This window comes from Urocitellus parryii, chromosome 5 (assembly GCF_045843805.1).
Source record: "Urocitellus parryii isolate mUroPar1 chromosome 5, mUroPar1.hap1, whole genome shotgun sequence".
Classification (NCBI taxonomy): Eukaryota; Metazoa; Chordata; class Mammalia; order Rodentia; family Sciuridae; genus Urocitellus; species Urocitellus parryii.
This window is the reverse complement of record NC_135535.1, coordinates 79,093,606-79,119,685: the sequence shown is the minus strand read 5'-3', so window position 1 is coordinate 79,119,685 and position 26,080 is coordinate 79,093,606. Positions and strand designations below refer to the sequence as shown.

Here is a 26,080-nt window from a genome sequence, read left to right as displayed (position 1 = left end):
TCTCCACATTTATGCTTTTATTTTCCTAATTATTTTGTAATGACATTCCTTGTACTCTCTTTAATTCCTGTGAAATTTCAATAAAAATATTTAGGTAGTTTTTAATCTTCATCAATGGTATTTGCAACAACACCAAATGATGCCAAAATTATGCTAATATTGTCCCTGCCAGTAAAAATATTTTATACAGAAGCATATCCACTTTAATATCACTTATAACAAAAAACTAGAAATAATCCTAAATGCCCAACAATAAAAATAAGTTATATTATGATACAATCACAGAAATACCATCTAACCATAACAGAATATACATTAGTGGGATTTTTTCATTATAATTTCTTTAATAATTTTCTAAATATTATCATTGGTTTATCATTTCTTTTGCAGGAGGGACTGAACTCAGGGGCACCCAACCACTGAGCCACATCCCCAGCCCTGTTTTGTATTTTATTTAGAAACAGGGTCTCACTGAGTTGCTTAATACCTCACTTTTGCTGATTCTGGTTTTGAGCTTACAATCCTCCTGCCTCAGCCTCCAGAACTACTAGGATTACAGGTGTGCACCACTATGCCCGGTTCATTTATTTTTATTCTGTAAAATTTCTATTTCCCATTTTTATACTAGTTCATTGGTCTTACTCATTTGTAGAAGGCTTTTGGATGTTGTGCATCATAAGCCTATGATATATTTAGCAAGTCTTCTCTCCCAATCTTCAATGAGTCTTTTAATTATATTTATGTGTCTTGCTGTACAAAATTGGTAAACTGTTTAAGAAGTAAAGAGCTACCCTCTGTTCCTTCCCTCAGGGACTGTGAATAACTAAAAGGTTTACACCACCATTTTTAAGTAATATACATCTGAAATACTTCATTCTTTTCTGTTAATGCTTGCTCGATTTTTGCCTAAAGGATCAACAACACATTTGCCTGGAATTGCTTTCGTGAGGATAACCAACAGGCTCACCCTATTGCTTTAAAATGATGAAAGATGCTAGGACTGGGTGATCAGAGTTTCTTTATGCTAATCCCTTTCATTTTGCATATGTATGGATATTTCTGTAACAAAAAATTAAAATTTTAAGTGTCTATACCAATTTTTAGTCAGATCCCAAAACAAGTAACAGAAAGGAATGAAAAAAAAAATCTAAGAAATAGCTCAAAATTCAGGGAGTAAAGACATACTTAACAGAGCTTGTGTAAAGAACTGATATTCATCCACACTATTGTCAAGGTCAAGTGGAGTGCTGAACCCCTCAAGGGCAGTTTCTTCCAGCACTTCTTCATCCCAGTCATCCTCCTCTTCCTCCTCGTCTCCACCTCTCCCGTTATTTGCCTGCATGGCTTGAGCAGCAACGTTTGTATCCTCCTCATCACTGGAAATCTCCTCTGTGGATCCATTAATTATTTAAAAGGAATCAAAATATGCAAGTGTAATAGATCAAATTCTATGAAAAAGACTATTTTAAAAATGTAGAAATGGAAAAACAACAATTTTACATAAATACATAAAAATAAACCTTATGCCTACTCTACAGTTTGATAAATTGAGAATGGCTTTATCCTTCTCACTGAAAACAATTTCCCTAGATCTGCGGGTTACCTGAACATTGCTAATGTTATACTATAGCTGACTCATTAACTTGAGAATACTATTTAACTGCAGATTTCCCATAATTTTTGTTAAAAAAAAGACATCAAATGATTTTGTAATCAGTACACGTTTTAGATAACAATGACCTCCCATTGAGAATTCAGGTCTCTCATTGATTAAACAGATTACAAAGTGTTCAGAAGTACCAAAATGAGGAGGTCATTTCCTTTAATAGAAATAGTAAAAATGCAAAAAATGTAAATAATAATAAAGTAGTCAACTACATGTGCCTTGAAAAGTTATAAGCCAAGTTACACATGACCTATTTTCAGTGCTGCTCTGTTCCAAGTGGTTAGATGAATATTATAACTGGAATATTGTAACTAGAAGGCAGCAAATGCAGAATAAAAATCAACTTAAAAGGAAAAACCTAGAGTAAACCAGGCAACGTCAATCTAAAACTAGTTCCATAAAACACACCACACTGAAACAGTTGGATTAAACTAAAAGACAGAGATAAAACAAGAAACCATAGTTTGGGACCAGACATGTAGTGGGGGAAAGTGGCAAAGGTACAATTACAAAGATAGCAAGAAATACCTTTGCTAGTTAATAATTCTACACTTTGGTAGGAAATTCAACAAGTCTTGGAATATTACTAGAAAAAAAAAATATTTCAAGCCATATTATTTATAAGCCAAAAACCAGCAAAACATGAAGTTAGAAAGAGATCATAACAAAATGAAAAAAGAATTTGTAATTCTTGGAATATGCTTAACCCCCTCCAAAAAAAATAATAAAGAGGGGGAAAAAAGTAACTTCTAAAAAGAAACTATTTCAAAAGATCTACTCAGAAATCAGAAAAATCAGAAACTTTTGTGGTAAGAGTGGTAAAGGGTAGCTTAAAATTCCTTATATACCAGTTAAAACAAAAAGTGTTTTAAATCTATACCTGCTGAAATCACAAAGTTTAGCATCAAAAAATAGTTTGGTTTTTTGTTTGTTTGTTTGTTTGTTTTTGTTTCCTGGCAAGAATTCTGATTTTTCTTAGCTAAAGATAAATGTCTGTTTTTAACCAGAAAAGGAAAACCTCCACTCAGAATTAAATAGTGCTATTTCCTGGGCCCTAGCAAGTAGCTTTACAATCTCATTATTAAATGTCTAATATTCTTGATATTGACAATCTTATTCTGACTTTAGATTAAGCAAATCATCTTCATTTCTGAACTTTATTCTAAATGTATATTTAGACTACAAATACATCTCTCATTAATAATTTTGGAAGATGAATCACCTACCAATCCTTTTTTTTAAAAAAAAAAAAATCAATCTCCACTGTTCTTAATCTAGTGTTTCATTTAATTCATGGTTGCTGCCTTCATTGAGTCTATTAGCATTAACTAGAAAATAAAATACTAAGTTGTTAATGTGTAGCAAGACCATATGATTCTGTTACAAATATATTTACCAGGTATAAAAACATCCATTAGGCTCAGGTTTAAAAATAATTCAGTTTACAGTTTCAAGAAGTACACAAATCTGTTATCCCACATGATACAATTAACAAGTCAATCAAGTCCAAGATATTTGTCAAATGTTCAGCAAGCCAAAGAATGTAAATCTGTTTAATGAAGCCAAACAGACTAAAAGTCAAAGAAAACAATGCTCAAATCACAATCAATTCTAGCACCGTATAAGACTTTACCATTTTCTTCTATGTCAACTTTCTCTGCTTTTGAGCGATCTTCCCGGTTTACCAGTTGCCTAGTGGCACAGACCTGCTTTAGGCCAAGGAAAAGGAAAAGTATTGAAGGGACAATCTGTCCCACCACAGCATCTACTGCAGGAGGTCGATTTTGCAATTCAAAAAGGATACTTAGTCCTATTATACACATCTTCCGATCATGATGCCTGCAAAATTTAAAGGGAAAAAAATGTAGACATGAGAAGTGCAATAAAGGACAAAACCCAGAGAAATTACAAAAAGAAATGTTCAAGGCAAACTCTAGGGTTTATTCATTGGGATTGTACAGAAATATCTCCAGTTTTCTGCTATATGAAATCTTACATTAAAAAAGTTTTATAAATCATTATCATTAAAGACCCATGGGAGTCTGCAATTAGCATGGTGAATCTTGCTGTAATACCAACTTATGACTAATGTAAATGCTACATTTCAGTGTTGGCATAATGGGTTTTGTTAAAGCAGAAAATTCTTATACAATGGAAAACATGGAGAGTTCCCCAGACTCTTCCCATTAGTCTAGTCCTCAAGTTTTCTTGGCACAGGTATTGTACACTAACATCAGGTGCCAAAAGCTATTTCAAAAACTCGACATCCAATAAGCTGAGCTTAATAGATCTAAGTAAATCTACTAGCATCCTCTGCTATAACACGGATAAGGAACTCTTTTTATTAAATTATTTATTCTAATTTGTTATACACAATGGCAGAATGCAATTCATTTCATGTTACACATATGAAGCACAATTTTTCAAATCACTGATTGTACACAAAGTATTTTCACACCATTCATGTATTCATACGCGTACTGAGGGTAATGCTGTCTAACTCATTCCACCATCATTCCTACCCTCATGCCTCCTCCCTTCCCCTCCCTCCCTTTTGCCCTATCTAAAGTGCCTCCATTCCTCCCATCCTCCGCACCACACCAGGAAAATTTAATTCTAAAGGAAAAGATGTTTGACCAATTTATATTAGTCATATTTTTCTATATATTCCCTTTAAATTGTTTAAAACTAAAGATACTAAGAACTAAAAGACTATTATATTAGTATAACCACTTAAAATTGCAAGCATGAACAAAAAAAATCACTTGCAGTGGTTCAATTCATTTAAAATGAGATTATAATACAACAACCTCATGAATACTTTACAAGCTTCTGTTATTCCTCATTATTTGCATTGCTTGCTTCATTTGAGTTACTAATGGCCAAGTCGTATGACATAAGAGGAATTGTACTTGACCGAAGGCTTTCTCATTCTCATAGTATCAAACTAGTAGTGCATACCAGTCAAGTGGATCATAGCAGGAAAGACGATTAACCAGTGGGTCTCTAAATAATCTAAGGAAGCACTCTCCAAGGATGCCCAGTGTATGCAAAAGCTAAAAAAGACTGTCTTTGAAAAACTGCTTATTCATGTTGACAAAGATATAAGAATACCAACTACATAACTTTGCATGAACAAATCTCTATTCTAAATCTTTGTCAGAGATAACTTTAAGCACACTTTCTTTTTCTTTTTTTTTTTTGGGGGGGGGGGTGGGGGCGGCTACCAGGGATTGAACTCAGGGACACTCAAACACTGAGCCACATCCCCAGCCCTATTTTGTATTTTATTTAGAGACAGGGTCTCACTGAGTTGCTTAGCACCTTGCTGTTGTTGAGGCTAGCTTTGAAGAATGTTTTTCCCTTGAAAGTTTTATAAAAAAATATAAGTGAGGGACAAATTCCAGGCTTCTACAAGTAGAAAACAGGCAGAGCATCCTGTAAGTGTGTTCACTCAGTCCTACTCTACCATCCTAACCCAGGCCTTCACCATCACCCACACACATGGTAGTGTACTGATCATTTCTACCCAAGTGTCTACTCCCTTCAGCAAACTTTTCTAAGTAATATCTTACAAAACTTAAAAAATGTTCCCAAATTAAGACAGCAAGCAAGCTCAAATTCTAATATAATATGGCCATCAACATGTGTTGGGTGACTTGAGATGGGCATATAACAACGTAGGACCTTATTTTTCCTGTGTTTGAACCATGCCCCCTGCCTTTTTTTTTTTCTCGCAATACTGAGGATGGAACCCAAGGCCTCACGCATGCTACGCAAGCACTCTACCTTAGCTATATCCCCAGACATAATTTGTGTTTTTTTTTCTTTGTGGCACTAGGGAATGAACCCAAGACCTTGTACATGCCTCGCAAATGCTTTACCACTGAGCTCCATTTCCATACCTATGTTTAAAAACTAGGAGAGTGAGTCACAGAAAGCCAAACTCTTCTACAGAGGCAATCTCTAAGCTAAAATTAATAATCTTTCTGACCACATTTCAGAACAGGCTCCTTTGAGAGCTGCAAAGAGCTAAACATCCCAGGACAGTATGTAACATCTTTGGCAGACTGGTATCCTCCTTAGAAACCTGATTGCCCCTAGAATGTCTGCCCACAGACACATAATAGTCATAGCATTTAGACCCTTAATTTTTGCTGCCTAAGATAATGACACACAATAATCAAAAACAAATGGGAAGGGGTTGGGGATATAGCTCAGTGGCAGAGCACTTGCCTAGCACATGTTGAGGCACTGGGTTTAATCCTTAGCCCACATAAAAATAAACAAAATAAAGGCATTCTGTCCACCTACAAGTATTAAAAAAAAACTTTTTTAAATGGGAAGAGGCTTGAATTCTTTTCACTAGATTGTACTGTTGAAACACATTCATAACACTCTAAAAATTAAATATCATGTTACTAATATACCAAAAATAGCTCCAATGATATGAAAATTAATTTTGTACATGGTATCCTACATATATATATATGAAGTAAACTTTCCAGAAACAGAAAGTCAATATGAAGTCCAAAGGCACACATACCCAAGAAAATAATCTGTATCGTTCATCCACTGGTTTATAAACTGTACAGTGATAGGTCCAGGGTTGTGAGGCAACTGAATTCGCTCTAAAGTATGTAGCAGCAAATCAGGGTTATAGTACAAGGCAGCAATTGCAACCTGAAGACACATCGTACGGAGTTCACTAGTTTTGACCCCTCGAGTTAATCGCTCCAAAACAAGTTGAACAAAGAGAGGAATGCACTAAAGAGTAAAAAGAAAAGAAGAGTCAACCATACACAGAGCAACCAAGTGACTTACAGAAAGCTAATGCTGGCAAAGAGTAGTATCAAAAAGTCAATAAAATGACAATAAAATTTTTGCTTAAATTGTTTTTAGATATTTACAAGATTTACATGTTCATAAAATTCACAGAAATTAAGTAAACAAAACAACAGTCCTTCAGCAATGCCAGGAAATCTGCTTTCTTAAGTGAACACTGGAGTTCATGCAAGACTGTCCAGTAGAGTCCACACTCAAATGGTGACAATAACCCATGGGTAAACTCAGCTAGATAAAATGATGAAGGTGGACTTTTCTTTGATTAATCAAATTGAAAATAAATGATTGGGACTAAAAATAAGTATGATAGTCTCAGTATGTCTCTTGAAAACAATTTTACATGAAAGATGAAAAAGAAGTGGTGAACCCCACACATTAAAATAAAATGATCTAATTCCAATGCTAACTCTGTTTCTTACTCAGATGCAGAATATTCCTGGTTCTAATGTAATAGCACAACACATATGATTTTAAAATACATTAAAAATTATTACCCTGGCCAAATAACTGGTTGAGAATCAGTGAAGTCACAATGGAAAACAAACCTGAAGAGCTCTTTTTGAGAGGTTTTAAAAGTAAATTTTAATTTTAATTAAATTTTTTAAATTAATTTTTACTAATACATACAAAGCCAAGAGGAACCAAAGGAATCTAAGTTTTAAACTAGTAACACTAAAATTATCCCCTTTACAGTATATTAAGACAAAACTGATTATGGAGACAGGTTGGACAAGTTACACAAATCCACAAATAAAGCACAGTGCAACTACGAGAGCAGTGCAGGAGAGCTGCTAGTACCACTGTGGAGGGTGGTCGCCAAGAGAAGAACGACGAAAAACATAGGTAGAGTGCACTACTGTCTATGTAAAAAGCAAGGAAAGAATGAATTTAAAATGGAGGGAAATAGGGAATTGCAGTAAAGGTAAAAGGATCAGTGATGGAGGCTAGACTCCTCTGAATACACCTTGTTTATTAAGTTAGACTTTAGAACTGTGTATATGTTCTATATTCGTTAATTTTTTTAAAAAAAGCAATCCCTAAAAATTCAGATTAATTGAGGTAAATGAATAAGCCAAACAGGGATTATTTTAGTGACTTTAAATTTAATGATTTGACTGTATATTAACTACATGTATATATTTGTATACTCCCAGAGTATGGACATACCTTGGGTGAAAAGAGCTACCAAAAAATCTTGAACTGTTAACAGTAATTTTTTTTTAAAGAGAGAGAGAGAATTTTTTAATATTTATTTTTTAGGTTTTGGTGGACACAACATCTTTATTTTATTTTTATGTGGTGCTGAGGATCAAACCCAGCGCCCCACGCATACCAGACGAGCACGCTACCGCGTGAGCCACATCCCCAGCCCAACAGTAATCACATATTGATGATAATAATGATATAATTATTCTGAGACTATTATTTATATTAGTGGAATAAAGCACATAAGTAATTATGATGATAACCTAATTGGTCCTACCTCCTACACCAAAAATTATATTTAACTAAAAATAAAGAAGCCCTGAATTTTAATTGGAAATTAGAAACATCTACATATATCTAAGTGTACTAATGATGCACAGACTAAAAAAAGAAAAAGGTATTTCAGCTCTTCTTCATAGAAACAATGACCAACTCAATATTGATGACTATACATAAATAGCAGTAAAATATATATTATATATGAATGTTAATATATAATTGATGCATATTACATCATCAACATACTAATATATTAATGATATACTACATCTACATAGAGAGAAAATGTGCATGCATGCATAATAAATATCACTTATGCCCAGCTTATAGTCTTGAAATACCATTTCCCAGGGTAGGGCAGTCTAGGACAAGAAATCTTTACAATGATCCTGGAACAGCTAGTTCTACCTGATAATAGGAAATCTACCAACGACTATCAGAGTTAAGTCAAAAGGATTCATAAGGGCTGGGGTTACAGCTCAGTGATAGAGTGCCTGTCTAGTACGTGTGAGACACTGGGTTTGATTCTCAGCACTGCATATAAATAAATAAAGTCCATCAACAACTTTTTAAAAAATCAAAAAAAAAAATGACTCATAAGACAAATTCAAGAGGTTCCCACTGGCCAAAGATGACACATCTTTGTATACTTGGAATATATTCAAATACCTCAACCAATTTGAATTCATAAGTTCACAATGATACAAATCAACAGAATGAAACAAAAACAACATAATAAAATACTTCATTGGTCATCTCTGGAAGATGTCAAGAAACAAAAGTATTATCTTGCTGGGCACAGTGGCGCACACCTATAATCCCAGCAGCTCGGAAGGCTGAGGCAGGGGGATCGTGAATTCAAAGCCAGCCTCAGAAACAGCAAGGCACTAAGCAACTCAGTGAGACTCTGTCTTTAAATAAACTACAAAATAGGGCCAGGGATGTGGCTCAGTGGTCAAGTGCCACAGTGAAAGTTCAATCCCTAGTACCCAAGATAAAAAGTATTATTTTGAATCATGGCAGAAGAGAGAATTAACATACTTAAATACTCAAACTTTCTCAGGATAATCTGATAATTTATGAGAAAACATTTCGTTTTACAGAAATATTTCATATAATAAATGAAGAAGGAATGGTAATTAGAATATCACTTTCAGCACCACTAACCTCAGAGGATAGGAGACAACTAGACATACTGTGCTTCCTGGGAGAAATACACATCATCACCCATGACTTGTTCTTGCCAGAAAAGTAAAACCTGAGTCTAACCCAATCTCTAAATTTAACTACCATGTGACAGGAAATTTAGAGAAATGGAATGCCAAGGTAATGTGTTCCTTAATAGATAGTGAATGCACTGTGTATTCGCAACCATTAGAAATCCTCTTAAGTCCTCAGCTTTCTGATTAAAAATTGTCTAATACTATCTTCCCAGATCCTTCTACCACCCAGTTTTAGGAGTAGAAATTGACTATATCACTTTAGAGATTTTTGGTTGCTGACTTTAAATGAACCACCACAAATAAACAATCCTCTTATTCAACTCTTGATTACCTACCATATTGCTCCAAACTGAAATTTCAATTTTTTGCACTTTTACAAGTCTTCCTAATTTGCTGATAAACAAAGCTAAGATAGGCCAGTAGTTCAGCAGAAAAAGCCCAGGAAGGAGACAGCCAAGAACAACTTTCCTGGGGAACAAGAACAATCTTCATGGGGACAAGACAAACCTCACAAGAACCTGAAAACAAAAAATCAGCCATTACAAATGCTTAAAGAATAAAGGAGGGCTAGGATATAGATGAGTCTAGAGAGCTTGCCTAGAGGTGAAGCCCCTGGGTTCAACCACCATGAAGGAAGAGGAAACCATTCTTAAAGGAAACTTTGATTACAATACCTCAAATATAAAATAACAATAAAAACAGACATTATAAAAAAAACAAACAAAAATTCTGAACTTAAATACTATGAACAAAATGAAAAATTCACTAAAGAAGCTCCACTGGCCAAAGGTTTAAAATGGCAGAAGAGAGAATTAACATACTTAAAAGACAAGCAATAAAGACTATGAATTCCAAAGACCAGAGGAAAAAAAAGAATAAAGAAAAATGTCCATAACCTCAAGGAAATGTGGAACATAATTAAGCACACTAGTATACGAATAACAAGAGTAACAGGAAAAAAAAACAGGACAGAAAGGGGGGGAAATACAGAATCAATGGTTGAAAACTTCTCAAGTTTGACAAAAATAATCTGCACATTTAAGAAGCTCACAAATTTCAATTAAGATAAACACAAAGAGAGCCACACACATCCACATCATAGTAAAAATGCTGAAAGACACAATCTCGACAGTAGTGGTAAAAGAAAAACATATACCAACACAATGAACAAAGGAAGGTTAATAAGATTAACATCTGTTAATCATTGTTTCTTCCCAGAAATAATGGAGGCCAAAAGGCACTGTCATAGCATAGGTAAAATTTTGAAAAAGTTGTTCACCAAAAATCTACCAAAACTACCTTTCAAATATGAAAGCAAATCTTTTCTAGCTACACTTCTGACAGAGGATTAATATGCAGAATATATAAAGAACTCAAAAAATTTAACACCAAAAAAAAAACCCACCAAAAATCAAATAACCCAAATGATAAATGGGCAAATGAACTAATTAGACACTTCTCAAAAGAAGAAATACAAATGTCCAAAAAATATATTAAAAGTTCAACATCTTTAGCAATTACAGAAAAGCAAATCAAAACTATACTGAGATTTCATCTTATTTCAGTTAGAATGGCAACCATCAAGAATACAAATGACATCCAGGCGTGGTGACATATGCCTATAATCCTCAGCTCAGGAGGCTGAGGCAGGAGGATCACAAATTCAAAACCAATCTCAGCAATTTAGCAAGGCCCTAAACAACTTCATGAGACCCTGTCTCAAAATGAAAAACAAAAAGGCCTGGGAATAGGTCTCTGTATTTATGCAACCCTGGGTTCAATCCCTGGTACCAAAAAAGTATGAACAATAATAAATGCTGAAGAGGATATGGGAAAAAAGTTAAACTTGTACATTGTTGGTGAGAATGTAAATCAGTACAACTACAGTATGAAGGTTCTTCAAAAGACAAAGAATGAAATTTCCATATGATCCAGCTATATCACTCTTATTTATACAAAAGAATTTTAAGTTATCATACTATAGTGATACATGCATACCACTTTATAGCAGCACAACTCATAATATCCAAACTATGGAACCAAACCTACGTGTCTCTCAGTGAATGAATGAACAAAGAAAATGTGGTATGTACATACAATGAAGTTTCTTTCAGCCATAATGAACAAAATTATGTCATTTGCAGGAAAATGGGTGGAATATGAGACCATAATGTTTACCAAAATTAGCCAAATTCAGAAAGTCAAAGGTCATGCGTTTTCTCTAATATGCAGAAGCTAGAAAGATAAAAAGAAAAGAAAGGTGGGGGTGGATCTCATGAAAATTGAAGGGACATTAGTAGAGTAGAGGAAAGGGAACAGGGAGTGAGAGGAGGGGAGGTAAAGGAGAAATACTGGGAAATGGTATCTGCCAAATTATATTGTTATATTGTGTGCATGTATAAATATGTAAAAACAAATCCCTCCATTATGTACAACTACAATATACCAATTAAAATATTTAAAAAAAAATAAATATCCCTTTAAAAAACAAATACAAGGGGCTTGGGTTGCAGCTCAGTGGTAGAGTGCTTGCTTAGCATGTGTGAAGCCCTGGGTTCAATCCTAAGCACCACATAAAAATAAGTGAATAAAATAAAGCTATAAAAATATGAAGGTAAGATAAAGGCATACTCAGATAAAGAAAACCAGAGAGGGGCTGGGGATATGGCTCACGTGGTAGAGTGCTTGCCTCACATGTACAAGGCCCTGAGTTCAATCCCCAGCACCACCACCAAAAAAAAAAAAAAAAAAAAAAAAAAAAAAAAAAAAACGAGAATCCATTGCTAACATAGCTGCATTATAATAAGTACTAAAGGAAGTTCTTTGGGCTGTGAAAGCAAATGACCCAGATGGCAATTAAATGTTACACACACACACTCATACACATACACACAGCACCAGTAAAGACAGCATACACAATATTTCTTTGACTTTGTTTTCTTTACTGTTTTAAAAAGCAACTACATAAAACAAAGTATACCACAATTGTACTGTTGGGCCTATGACATAAAGCAATGTAATAATACAGAAGAGGTAGGAGGAGCAAGGTAATCTTGAAGCAAGGAAATAACACCAGATGGTAACTTAAGTCCACAGGAACAAGAAAACAGAGATGGTTAAATAAGAAAGCTAATATAAAAAACCCCATATTCCACAAACCAAGAACAACTTTGTGCATACATAGTCTCCTCTCTCTCTTCAATTTCTTTAACAGATGCAAAGTTACAAAAAGTGATAATTATTAATAATGTATTATTGGATTTGTAACATAAACATAATATGTATAAGAACAGTACAAAGAGAGAAGAGGAAAGAGTTATCAGACTATTTGTTATCTTTCTGAAATTAATATTAAGTGGATTCTATAAATCACCAGAAAAAATTTATTAAAATGAAAAAAGTTTATAAGCCTATGTCAGATTCCTTAAAATCTTCAGCTATACCAACAACTCTTAAACAATATATATATATATATATATATATATATATATATATATATATATATTTCCTTAAACTATAGGTTCCTGGCCATGATTATTTGCTGTAAACCCATGATAAAGGGGGATCAGGAAGAGAAAATATTTAGGCTGACAGGTTTGGCCTTAGGTTTCTCTGTCCAATTTCCTGGCCTATGCGTACTTCCATTTCAGATGGAATCTCTCACTGGGCTTCTCTGTGATTCAAATGAACAATCACTATTTATATCAAACACTACTTTAGTCATGTCTTTAAATTTTTTAACATCCAAAAAATTTAAAAAGTGAAAAAATATAGAGTAATCACTAAGAGAACAAAAAAGTATAGTGAAAAAAATAAAGAAATTAAGATGTGACATTGGAAAATATTTACTTAATCAAAATAAAGCAGATAAAGGATTAAATAATGGGAACAAAAACACATGAGATATAAAAAATTGACTAAATCCACATGTAACAATAACAGAGAATGTCAGGATGTCAGATTGGATTAAAAAACAAGATCCAATTATAAACTGTATACAGAAAACACTTTAGATTCAAGACACAGAATAGATTAAAAGCAAAACCATAGGAAAAAAATATATCAGGGAACACAATTATGAAAAAAGATAATATCAGACAAAATAGACATTAAAACAGTTTCTAGAAATAGAAATTTTGACTAATGAGTCAATCCATCAGAAAGCTAAAACTATTATAAATATACACAAACCTAACAACAGAGCCAAAAAAATATGAAGCAAAAATGAACAGAAATTAGAGAAGTAGACAATCCAACAATAGTTGCAGGCGACTTAAATACTTCACTTTCAATAATGGACAGATCAAGTAGGCAGACCATCAAGATATATAGGACTTAACATTATAAACCAACAACTAGACCTAACAAACACCTATGGAACACATCAAAGAACAGCAGAATATACATTATTCACAAGTGCACACAGAACACTAAGACAGACTAGATGAGAAGCATAAAACAACCCCCAAGGTTTTAAAAAGGAGTGAGATCACACAAAATGTGTTCTCCACTCAAAATGGAGTCAGAAATTTCTGAAAATCTACAAATTCACAAAAATTTTTAAAAATACTTCTAAATGATTGGTGGGTCCAGAATAAATCACAATGGAAACTAGAAAACATTTTGAGATAATAAAACAAACACATATCAAAATTTATGGAATTTATCTAAATCAGTGCTGAGAGGAAAATCTATAGCTGTAGGTTCTTATATTAAAAAAGAAGAAAGATCTCAAATTGATAACCTAAAATTCCACCTCAAAACACTAGAAAAAGAATAACAAATCAACAAAGGAGAAAAAAATAAAGATTAGAGGGGAGACTAAAAAATGGAAAACAGAAAATAAAGAATGAAACCAAAAGTTAGTTCTTTAAAAAGATGGACAAAATTGACAAAACCATCAAGTCAATTACCAAAGGGAAAAAAAAAAAGAGAGAAGACTGCTAAAATCAGGAACAAAATAAGGTCATTATTGCCACTCCTATAGAAAAAAAAAAAGAATTGTAGAGAATCACTATAAACAACCACATGTCAACAAACTAGACAACTTTGATGAAATGGCCAAATTCCAGAAAGATGCTAGATAATGAAATTGATTTCAAAAAAAACTGGAAATATTAATAGACTAACAAATGAAGAAACTATGATAGTAAGTTTAAAACTAACCACTGAAGTCTACCAAACATAGAAGAATACCAATCCTTCACAAACTCTTGGAAAGAATAGGGAAGAACTTCCAAAATTCTGAGACCAACATTACTCTGATACCAAAGCCAGCCAAAGACATCACAAGAAATGAAAATTCTAATTAATCTCTCTTATGAATACAGACACAGCCAGACATAATGGTGCATATCTGTACTCCCAGTGGAAGGGAAAAAGAGAAAAAAAAAAGTAAGGAAGGAAGAGAGGGAGGGAGGGAGGAAATCAACAAACTTTGTCTAGAAATACATAAAATGAATTATACTCTATGCCCAAGTTTGTACCAGGGCTGTAAAGTTGACTTAACATCTGAAAACTGAAAGAAGGGGAGGAAACCACATCATCTCAATAGACGCCAAAAAAAGCATTTGACAAAAATTCAAACCCCCTTCATTGTAAGGGTCCAGCGAAGCATCGGAGGAAGAGACCACAAGAGACTGTCTTCATGCAATTGGCAGCAGGGGTTTTATTGATTCAGCATGCTGAGGCTCAAGGCTCACTCAGGAAGATAGAGCAGCCCAGAGCCCAGAGGAGTGGTCAAGCAGAGCTTAAGTACACTTTTTGGGGAGGGCGGGGGGCTTTGCATACATCAGAACAAATCATCATGAGGCGCGGGAAAACTGAAAAACTCCTCTTAGACCTGATTAGTACATTCATTGGCGGGAACAGGCTGGTCAGGGGTGATTGGTCACTTCTAAGCGGGGTACACATTTAAACTGATTGGTTTTGGGCCTAAATAACTACGTGACAAACTACACAGAATCCCTGGTTATCAGACAACCAGTGGAAACAGTGGGGATATTTACTGGGCAGTTCCAGTATTGTCCTAACAGCTACAGGGATTACAGGTTCTGGGGGTAGCAGAGGAATTTTAACAATACCTAGTCTTTTACTTTTTAACCCAGGCCTTGCAGCTTGGAAACTTTACAATGTCTTGTCTTCTACACTTTAACTCAGGCTTTGCAGCTTAGAATCAGCTTAGAAATTTTACCTTTACATCATGATAAAAATATTCAATAACTAGCAATAGTCAAGAACCTCCCTCAACTTGATAAAGGGCATCTTTAAAAAACCCCAATTAACACTAGATCTAATGGTAAAAGACAGGATGTTTTCTCTTCCTAAAACCAGGAACAAGACAAGATGTCACCTCCCACCAAAGGCAGTCAACATGGGATACAAAGTTCTAATCAGGCAATTAGTCAAGAGAAAGAAATAAAAAGCATCCAAATTAGAAAGGTAAAACTATTTGTAGATGATATGATCTTTTATATAAAAAATCCTAAGTAATTACTAAAACAAATGAGTTTAGCAAGGTAATAGAAGATAAACATACAAAACACATTTGTTTTTCTATACACAGGCAGTGAATCTAAAAATAAAATTATGAAAACAATTCTACTTATAATAGTATCAAAAAGAATAAAATACATAGAAATATTTTAAGAATAGAATTGTAAAGCATATACTCTGACAACTATCAAATATTGAAAGAACATAAAGATGATCTAATAAAAGTTAAGACATACCATGTTGAGCCTGCAGCAGGACCCGGGAGATCCAGGCCAACTGATTCCCGCGGCCTGCCCTGCGGCTACAGAAGGCGTGGCGCCTCAGTGAAGCCATTAATTAGCAAGCAGGGAGGTTAGGAACTGCCATTAGGTGGAATCCCGCCAGCCAAGCCCACACAGACCCTTGGGCCGAGCACGGGATCTCAGAAGGGGAAGGAAGCGGTACAGTCCCATCCCCCACAGCGGACACTCCACCAAGGCAGTCAGCGGCCACCATCCGGTAAAGCTGAAGGATACACCGCCACTCTCCTTCAGAGTGTAATATCAAAACAGGTTGGTGTCAATCAGCTCACCCCCCAGACAGCGGGAATTCGCATAAAATCTCTCCTAGGCTTGCCGGGAGAGGGAGTATCAAGCTGAGCCTCCATAAAGACTAGGGGGAAACTAGAGACACCTGACCTCCAACCCCTCCTCCCAGTAGCAGCCAAAAGGAAACCTGGCTAGCCAGCGCTGGGGGAGGGGCAAGCAGAAAAAAAATCAAAGTGATAGAGTGCCAGGGATCCCAACAGCCTGCAGCAGGACCCAGGAGATCCAGGCCAACTGATTCGCGCGGCCTGCCCTGCGGCTACAGAAGGCGTGGCGCCTCAGTGAAGCTATTAATTAGCAAGCAGGGAGGTTAGGGACTGCCATTAGGTGGAATCCCGCCAGCCAAGCCCACACGGACCCTTGGGCCGAGTACAGGATTTCAGAAGGGGAAGGAAGCAGTACAGTCCCGTCCCATCCCACACAGCGGACACTCCATCCAGGCAGTCAGTGGCCACCATCCGGGAAAGCTGAAGGATACACCACCACTCTCCAACAGCTTGCAACATCAAAACAGCCAGCAGCAGGACCCCGGAGATCCAGGCCAACTGATTCGCGCTGCCTGCCCCGCAGCTACAGAAGGCGTGGCGCCTCAGAGAAGCCATTAATTAGCAAGCAGGGAGGCTAGGGACTGCCATTAGGTGGAATCCCGCCAGCCAAGCCCACCGCCCACGCCCGGAACAGGCCCAGCGACCTGCCAGCATGGTAGTCACGACACCCCAATTGGAATAGGAACAGAGCAGAGCCACTTTCCACTCCCGGAACAGGCCCAGAGAGACGCCAGCGTGGTAGACACGTCACGCCAATTGGAGTAGGGGCACAGCTGCCGCCCGCACCTGCAAGGGAGACTTTTCAACTATACAAGAGCAACATAAATAAATAGGGGGTAAATTTCAAAAACACAACAGTTGCACCAAGCAGAAAGAAACGCGAGCAGTATGAAAAGACAAGGAAAGAAAGGACCACAGGCAATGCAGGTCAACTCAACTTTAGAAGAGGTAATAGCTGCAACAGATGGAATATCAGATAAAGAGTTCAGGATATATATGCTTCAGATGATCTGGAGTCTCAAGGAAGACATGAGACAGCAAAATCAGACAATGAAAGATCACATTGACAAACAAATCCAGGAAGTAAAAGATCAATTTCACAGGGAGATAGAGGTAATAAAAAAACAAACAAATAGAAATACTAGAAATGCAGGAAACAATAAACCAACTTAAAAACTCAATTGAGAATACTACCAGCAGAGTGGATCACTTAGAAGATAGAACATCAGACAATGAAGACAGAGTATTTCAACTTGAAAAGAACATAGATAGCTCAGCAAGTCTACTAAGAAACCATGAGCAGAACATTCAAGAGCTATGGGATAATATCAAAAGACCAAACTTAAGAGTCATTGGGATACAGGAAGGCACAGAGCTCCAAACCAAAGGATTAAGCAATCTATTCAGTGAAATAATACAAGAAAACTTCCCAGACTTGAAGAATGAGACAGAATCCCAAATCCTAGAAGCCTACAGGACGCCGAATGTGCAAAATCATAAGAGATCCACACCTAGACACATTATAATGAAGATGTCCAACATACAGAATAAGGAGAGAATTTTAAAAGCTACAAGGGAAAGGAAGCAGATTACATTTAGGGGTAAACCAATCAGGATAACAGCTGATCTCTCAACACAGACTCTAAAAGCTAGAAGATCCTGGAATAACATATTTCAAACGCTAAAAGAAAATGGATTCCAACCAAGAATCGGGTATCCCACGAAATTAAGCTTCAGGATGGAAGATGAAATTAAAACCTTCCACGACAAACAAAAGTTAAAAGAATTTGCAGCTAGAAAACCATCTCTTCAAAAAATCCTTGGCAAAACACTACAGGAAGAGGAAATGGAAAACAACAATGAAAACCAACAGTGGGAGGTAGGACAGTAAAGGGGGGAAAATAATCAAAGAGGAAAACAAATCAGGTTTAATAGCATTAATAAGCAAACTATGGCTGGAAGAACAAACCATATCTCAATAATAACCCTAAATGTTAATGGCTTAAACTCACCAATTAAGAGACACAGGCTAGTTGAATGGATCATAAAACAAGACCCAACAATATGCTGCCTGCAGGAGACGCATTTGATAGGAAAAGATATACATAGACTGAAGGTGAAAGGTTGGGAAAAATCATATCACTCATATGGACTGCGGAAACAAGCAGGAGTGTCCATACTCATATCAAATAAAATAGATTTCAAGCCAAAGTTAATCAAAAGGGATAAAGAGGGACACTACATACTCCTCAAGGGAACCATACACCAACAAGACATAACAATCATAAATATATATGCCCCAAACAACGGGGCTGCTATGTTCATCAAGCAAACTCTTCTCAAGTTCAAGAATCTAATAGACCACCATACAATAATCATGGGAGACTTTAACACACCTCTCTTACCACTGGACAGATCTTCCAAACAAAAGCTGAATAAGGAAACTATAGAACTCAATAATACAATTAACAACCTAGACTTAATTGACACATATAGAATATACCACCCAACATCAAGCAGCTACACTTTTTTCTCAGCAGCACATGGATCCTTCTCAAAAATAGATCATATATTATGTCACAGGGAAACTCTTAGTCAATATAAAGGTGTAGAGATAATACCATGCATCTTATCTGATCACAATGGAATGAAACTGAAAATCAACAATAAAAGAAGGAAGGAAAAATCATGCATCACTTGGAGAATGAACAATAGGTTACTGAATGATCAATGGGTTTTAGAAGACATCAAGGAGGAAATTAAAAAATTCTTAGAGTTAAATGAAAACACAGACACAACATATCGGAATCTATGGGACACATTGAAAGCAGTTCTAAGAGGAAAATTCATTGCTTGGAGTGCATTCCTTAAAAAAAGAAAAAACCAACAAATAAATGATCTCATACTTCATCTCAAAATCCTAGAAAAAGAAGAGCAAAACAATAGCAAAAGAAGTAGAAGGCAAGAAATAATTAAAATCAGAGCTGAAATTAATGAAATCGAAACAAAAGAAACAATTGAAAAAATTGACAAAACTAAAAGTTGGTTCTTTGAAAAAATAAATAAAATTGACAGACCCTTAGCCATGCTAACGAAGAGAAGAAGAGAGAGAACTCAAATTACCAGCATACGGGATGAAAGAGGCAATATCACAACAGACACTTCAGAAATACAGAAGATAATCAGAAATTATTTTGAATCCTTATACTCCAATAAAATAGAAGATAGTGAAGGCATCGATAAATTTCTTAAGTCATATAATCTGCCCAGATTGAGTCAGGAGGATATAGACAACCTAAACAGACCAATATCAATTGAGGAAATAGAAGAAACCATCAAAAGATTACCATCTAAGAAAAGCCCAGGACCGGACGGGTATACAGCAGAGTTTTACAAAACCTTTAAAGAGGAACTAATACCAATACTTTTCAAGCTATTTCAGGAAATAGAAAAAGAGGGAGAACTACCAAATTCATTCTACGAGGCTAACATCACCCTGATTCCGAAACCAGACAAAGACACTTCAAAGAAAGAAAACTACAGACCAATATCTCTAATGAACCTAGATGCAAAAATCCTCAATAAAATTCTGGCGAATCGGATACAAAAACATATCAAAAAAATCGTGCACCACGATCAAGTAGGATTCATCCCTGGTATGCAAGGTTGGTTCAATATACGGAAATCAATAAATGTTATTCACCACATCAATAGACTTAAAAATAAGAACCATATGATCATCTCGATAGATGCGGAAAAAGCATTCGACAAAGTACAGCATCCCTTTATGTTCAAAACTCTTGAAAAACTAGGGATAACAGGAACATACCTCAACATTGTAAAAGCAATTTATGCTAAGCCTCAGGCTAGCATCATTCTGAATGGAGAAAAATTGAAGGCATTCCCTCTAAGACCTGGAACAAGACAGGGATGCCCTCTTTCACCACTTCTGTTCAACATAGTTCTCGAAACACTGGCCAGAGCAATTAGACAGATGAAAGAAATTAAAGGCATAAAAATAGGAAAAGAAGAACTTAAATTATCACTATTTGCAGATGACATGATTATATACCTAGCAGACCCAAAAGGGTCTACAAAGAAACTATTAGAGATAATAAATGAATTCAGCAAAGTGGCAGGTTATAAAATCAACACGCATAAATCAAAGGCATTCCTGTATATCAGCAACAAATCCTCTGAAATGGAAACGAGGACAACCACGCCGTTCACAATATCCTCAAAAAGAATAAAATACTTGGGAATCAACCTAACAAAAGAGGTGAAAGACTTATACAATGAAAACTACAGAACCCTAAAAAGAGAAATTGAAGAAGACCTTAGAAGATGGAAAAACATACCCTGTTCATGGATAGGCAGAACTAACATCATCAAAATGGCGATATTACCAAAAGTTCTCTATAGGTTTAATGCAATGCCAATCAAAATCCCAACGGCATTTCTTGTAGAAATGGAGAAAGCAATCATGAAATTCATATGGAAGAATAAAAGACCAGAATAGCAAAAACAATACTAAGCAGGAAGTGTGAATCAGGTGGTATAGCGATTCCAGATCTCAAACTATACTACAGAGCAATAGTAACAAAAACAGCATGGTACTGGTACCAAAACAGGCGGGTGGACCAATGGTACAGAATAGAGGACACAGAAACCAACCCACAAAACTACAACTTTCTTATATTTGATAAAGGGGCTAAAAGCTTGCAATGGAGGAAGGATAGCATCTTCAACAAATGGTGCTGGGAAAACTGGAAATCCATATGCAACAAAATGAATCTGAATCCCTTTCTCTCTCCAAGCACAAAAGTTAACTCAAAATGGATCAAGGAGCTTGATATCAAATCAGAGACACGGCATCTGATAGAAGAAAAAGTTGGCTACGACCTACATGCTGTGGGGTCGGGCTCCAAATTCCTCAATAGGACACCCATAGCACAAGAGTTAACATTTAGAATCAACAAATGGGACTTACTTAAACTAAAAAGTTTTTTCTCAGCAAAAGAAACAATAAGAGAGATAAACAGGGAGCCTACATCATGGGAACAAATCTTTACTCCTCACACTTCAGATAGAGCCCTAATATCCAGAACTCAGAAAATTAGACAATAAGATAACAAATAACCCAATCAACAAATGGGCCAAGGACTTGAATAGACACTTCTCAGAGGAGGACATACAATCAATCAACAAGTACATGAAAAAATGCTCACCATCGCTAGCAGTCAGAGAAATGCAAATCAAAACCACCCTAAGATACCATCTCACTCCAGTAAGATTGGCAGCCATTATGAAGTCGAACAACAATAAGTGCTGGCGAGGTTGTGGGGAAAAGGGTACTCTTGTACATTGTTGGTGGGACTGCAAATTGGTGCAGCCAATTTGGAAAGCGGTATGGAGATTTCTTGGAAAGCTGGGAATGGAACCACCATTTGACCCAGCCATTCCCCTTCTCCGTCTATTCCCTAAAGACCTAAAAAGAGCATGCTACAGGGACACTGCTACATCGATGTTCATAGCAGCACAATTCACAATTGCAAGACTGTGGAATCAACCTAGATGCCCTTCAATAGACGAATGGATAAAAAAAATGTGGCATTTATACACAATGGAGTATTACTCTGCAGTAAAAAATGACAAAATCATAGAATTTGGAGGGAAATGGATGGCATTAGAGCAGATTATGCTAAGCGAAGCTAGCCAAGCCCTAAAAAACAAATGCCAAATGTCTCCTTTGATATAAGGAGAGTAACTAAGAACAGACTAGGGAAGAAGAGCACGAGAAGAAGACCAACATTAAACAAGGATGAGAGGTGGGAGGGAAAGGGAGAGAGAAGGGAAATTGCATGGAAATGGAAGGAGACCCTCAGGGTTATACAAAATTACACACAAGAGGAAGTGAGGGGAAAGGGAAAAACAGTACAAGGGGGAGGAATGAATTACAGTAGTGGGGGTAGAGAGAGAAGAGGGGAGGGGAGGGGAGGGGAGGTGGGATAGTAGAGGATAGGAAAGGCAGCAGAATACATCAGACACTAGAAAGGCAATTTGTCAATCAATGGAAGGGTAACTGATGTGATACAGCAATCTGTATACGGGGTAAAATTGGGAGTTCATAACCCACTTGAATCAAACTGTGAAATATGATGTATTAAGAACTATGTAATGTTTTGAACGACCAACAATTAAAAAAAAAAGACATACCATGTTTAGGGATTAAAATACTAAATATTCTTAAAATGGCAATACCTCGCAAATTGATCTACAAATTCCAAACAAGGCCTATCCCAATCCCTGCTGGGTTCTTTACTAAAATTGGTCAGCTGATTCTAAAATTCATATGTGGAAATTTAGGGGATCCTGAATCACCAAAATGATCTTGCAAAACAATAAAGTTGGAAGATTCAAATTTCCTGATTTCAAAACTTACCACAAAGCTACAGGAATAAAGATAGAGCAGTTACTAGCAAAAACAGATAAATAAGTAAATCACAGTGGCAGCCCAGAAAAAATACCCTCACATTTAAGGTCAATTGATTTGACAAGGATGCCAAGAAAACTCAATGGGGGAAAAGTCTTTTCAGTATACTGTGCTGAAACAACTTAATATCCACATGCAATGAGTAATTTAGAGCTCCTCTCACTTCATTTGCAAGAAAATTAACTCAAAATGGAGCAAAGATCCAAGTATTAAGAGCTAAAACTATAAAATTCTTAGAAGGAAACAGGTAAATCTTTGTGATCTTGGATTTAGAAATTTTTTTTAAATATGACACCAACCACAGGCAATAAAAAAAATAAACTGAACAGCATCAAAATTAAAAACTGATGTGCTTCAAAGGACATGATCAAGAAAGTTAAAAGACAGCCTACAAATTGAGAGAAAATTTGTGCAAATCATTTATCTGCAAGGGACTTGAATCTAGAATATATAATGAATTCCAACAATTCCACAATAAAGAACGCAATTAAAAATTAAAAATAAGTGTAGAATCTGATTAGACATTTCTCAAAAAAAAATAAATAAGTATACAAAGTCAATTATCCTTGAAAAGATCTTCAACATCCTTAACTATCAGAGGAAAAAAAAAAAAAAAAACTAGAGCGAGGCACTGGATTCAATTCTCAGCACTACACAAAAATAAAATAAAAGAAAGGTATTGTGTCCATCTACAACTAAAAAAAAACCTACAATGAGACACTACTTAATACCTACTACAATGACTATCACAAAAAGATGAAACAAGTGTTGTCAAGGACTTGAAGAAATGGAAAACCGCCTTCACTCCTTTGGGGAATAGAAACAGTTTGACAATTCCTCAAATGATTAAACTTTGAATTCCACATGATCCAGCAATTCCACTCATAGGAAATGAAAATATGTCCACATAAAAACTTATACACAATCATTCATAACAGCATACTCATCATAACCACAACAGGGAAATAACTCAGATGATGAACAATTGGTAAATGAATGAAAAATGTGATATTTCTACATGATAGAATATTATTTGGCAACAAAAAGAAATAAAGAACTGATACACTACCACTTGGATTAACCTTGAGAACCTTAAGTGAAAGAAGCCTACAAGAAAGCATCATATAATGTGATTACATATAATGTGATTCCATTTGCATGAAGTGTTCAGAATAGGCCAGTCTATAAAGATGGGAAATATAGTAGTGATTGCATGGGCTGGAGGGAGTGAGAGAAGTGTTGGAGAAAGTGATTGCCCATGAAAACAGAGGGGTTACTCTTTTTGGGTGGGGCAGATGATGAAACATTATAAAATCATGGCAATAGTTACACAATTCTGTGAATACAATGAAAATCATCAAGGTGTACACTTTAAATGGGTAAAATGTACATCAAGTGAATTACATCCATACTACTATTATAATAAATAAAAGAAAAATACAAAACTAAAGAGAAATTCACAATTTTACTCAAATGCCTCCATATGTAAACTTAATCAACAAATATCATAATAGTACCAAAAAATAATCTCATTGAAAATTTATAAATTTATCTTATAAAAAAGAAAATACAAATTTATAATTTTAAAATTTGTCAAGAGAAACTTTCTCCTTTTCATTTTTTCATAGTATCTTAATTTCTATTTAGAAAAGATATTTGGTGAGTATTTAAACAGCATACACAAAAACAAAGAAATGTACTAGAGAGCACCGCAGTTGAGTGCTTGCGTGTGGGATGCCCTGAGTTTAATCCTCAGCACTGCCAAAAAATAAAAGAGAAACATGCAAACACTAGGGCTCCAAATAAGTAAAATTTACTTACACACTTATTTCTTTCATTATTTCATAACTCCTTAAATTATTATATATTTATTATGCATCCTTCTCAGCTAGGATGCAAGGTACAATCTCCAAAATGCATGATTGTTTGGTCATTTAAATAAAATTTGCACCCACAAGCACAAATTATCGGCTATCTTTTAAATTTTGCATCAAAAGAAAATGTCAATCAGGCATATAAACTTTAAATTTGAATGTTTAGACACTTTCCAGAATTGTATTACCTGATCAATTCCCCTTCCTTTGCACTGAAGAATAATGACTTCAAGAAGTTTGGCTGCATGACATTCTGCATCTTCTCCTGCATCTCCACATAGTACCTACAGCAATTACAATTTACCTCAGTAGTGAGTGGTATTGCATGCAATTTAATCAAGACCACTTGAAGCAAATATTCTATACAAAATCAATCATAGGGATTATAGTTTTCCAAGTTTACTTATCAACCCAAAGAAGGGAAGGTCAAAATAAAGTCCATCTATCTTCTCTAGTACCACTCTAATTCCTTATAAGGCATAATAATTCACTCATTTGACTCTAAATTAATAAAGTAAGCTATTTGCATTAACTACCCAGATAAATAAAGATTCCCTTTTAAAGCAGCAAAGCAATGAAAAGAAAATAACTTTTCAAGCAAACTATTTTTCTGTCTCTTTTGCCCATTTTTTTCATAACTGTAATTTGATACTATACATTTTTTAATTTTCCCACCTGGAATTCATAATTAGAATATTTTCGTTGACTATTATAACTAATCATGTTACATATAGTAGGACATAGTACATGAATATAACAAAGTTACTAAACTGTTCCTCTATTGTCAATTCTGTATTTTTGCTATTATAAATGATTCTATAATAAACATGTTCATATGTAAAATATGGAATATAATTTTCTTATGATCCCTCGAAGAGAGGTTCCTAGAGTAGAACATGCTTATATTAGAAATTAAGACAAAAAATGAGTTCAAACACAAAACATAAGAAAATGAACTGACTTAACCAAAAAAAATAAAAAATGAGAGCAGAAAATTAAAATACAAAGAGATTACAAAGAGAAACCAAAAGCAGATTCACTAAGAAAAAAATGACTAAGTAGACAACTTTTGCCAAATGTTTACAAAGCAAAAACTTAAATATATTAGAAATGTAAGACAAATATAAAAGAGAAATAAGAAATAAGAATATGGGGAACACTATTTCCATATTTGAAAACCTAAACAAATTGAATTATTTCCTAGAAAAATACAATTTTAAAAAACTGATTTGAGAAAGACAACAGAAGGAACATTCCTATTTAATTGCATTCCCTCCCAAGAGGTTACTAAAATAACAGTGAAGAGTTTTTAATAGTATATATTCAACAAAGAGAAAAGGAAAGATACACCAGTAAAAATTTTGGAAG

The 26,080-nt window shown here is 35.2% G+C and overlaps 1 protein-coding gene across 1 annotated transcript in view; it reads right to left on the bottom strand.

Annotated features, from left to right (window-relative positions):
- Ipo8 (importin 8) overlaps positions 1-26,080 on the bottom strand; it is an 86,352-nt gene that overhangs the window by 3,255 nt on the left and 57,017 nt on the right. The window contains exons 20-23 of the mRNA XM_077799176.1: positions 24,901-24,996; positions 6,213-6,433; positions 3,300-3,505; positions 1,186-1,389 (exon numbers count right to left, since the gene is read on the bottom strand). Coding sequence (XP_077655302.1) covers positions 1,186-1,389; positions 3,300-3,505; positions 6,213-6,433; positions 24,901-24,996 — 727 coding nt within the window. The remainder of the gene's footprint in view (positions 1-1,185; positions 1,390-3,299; positions 3,506-6,212; positions 6,434-24,900; positions 24,997-26,080) is intronic.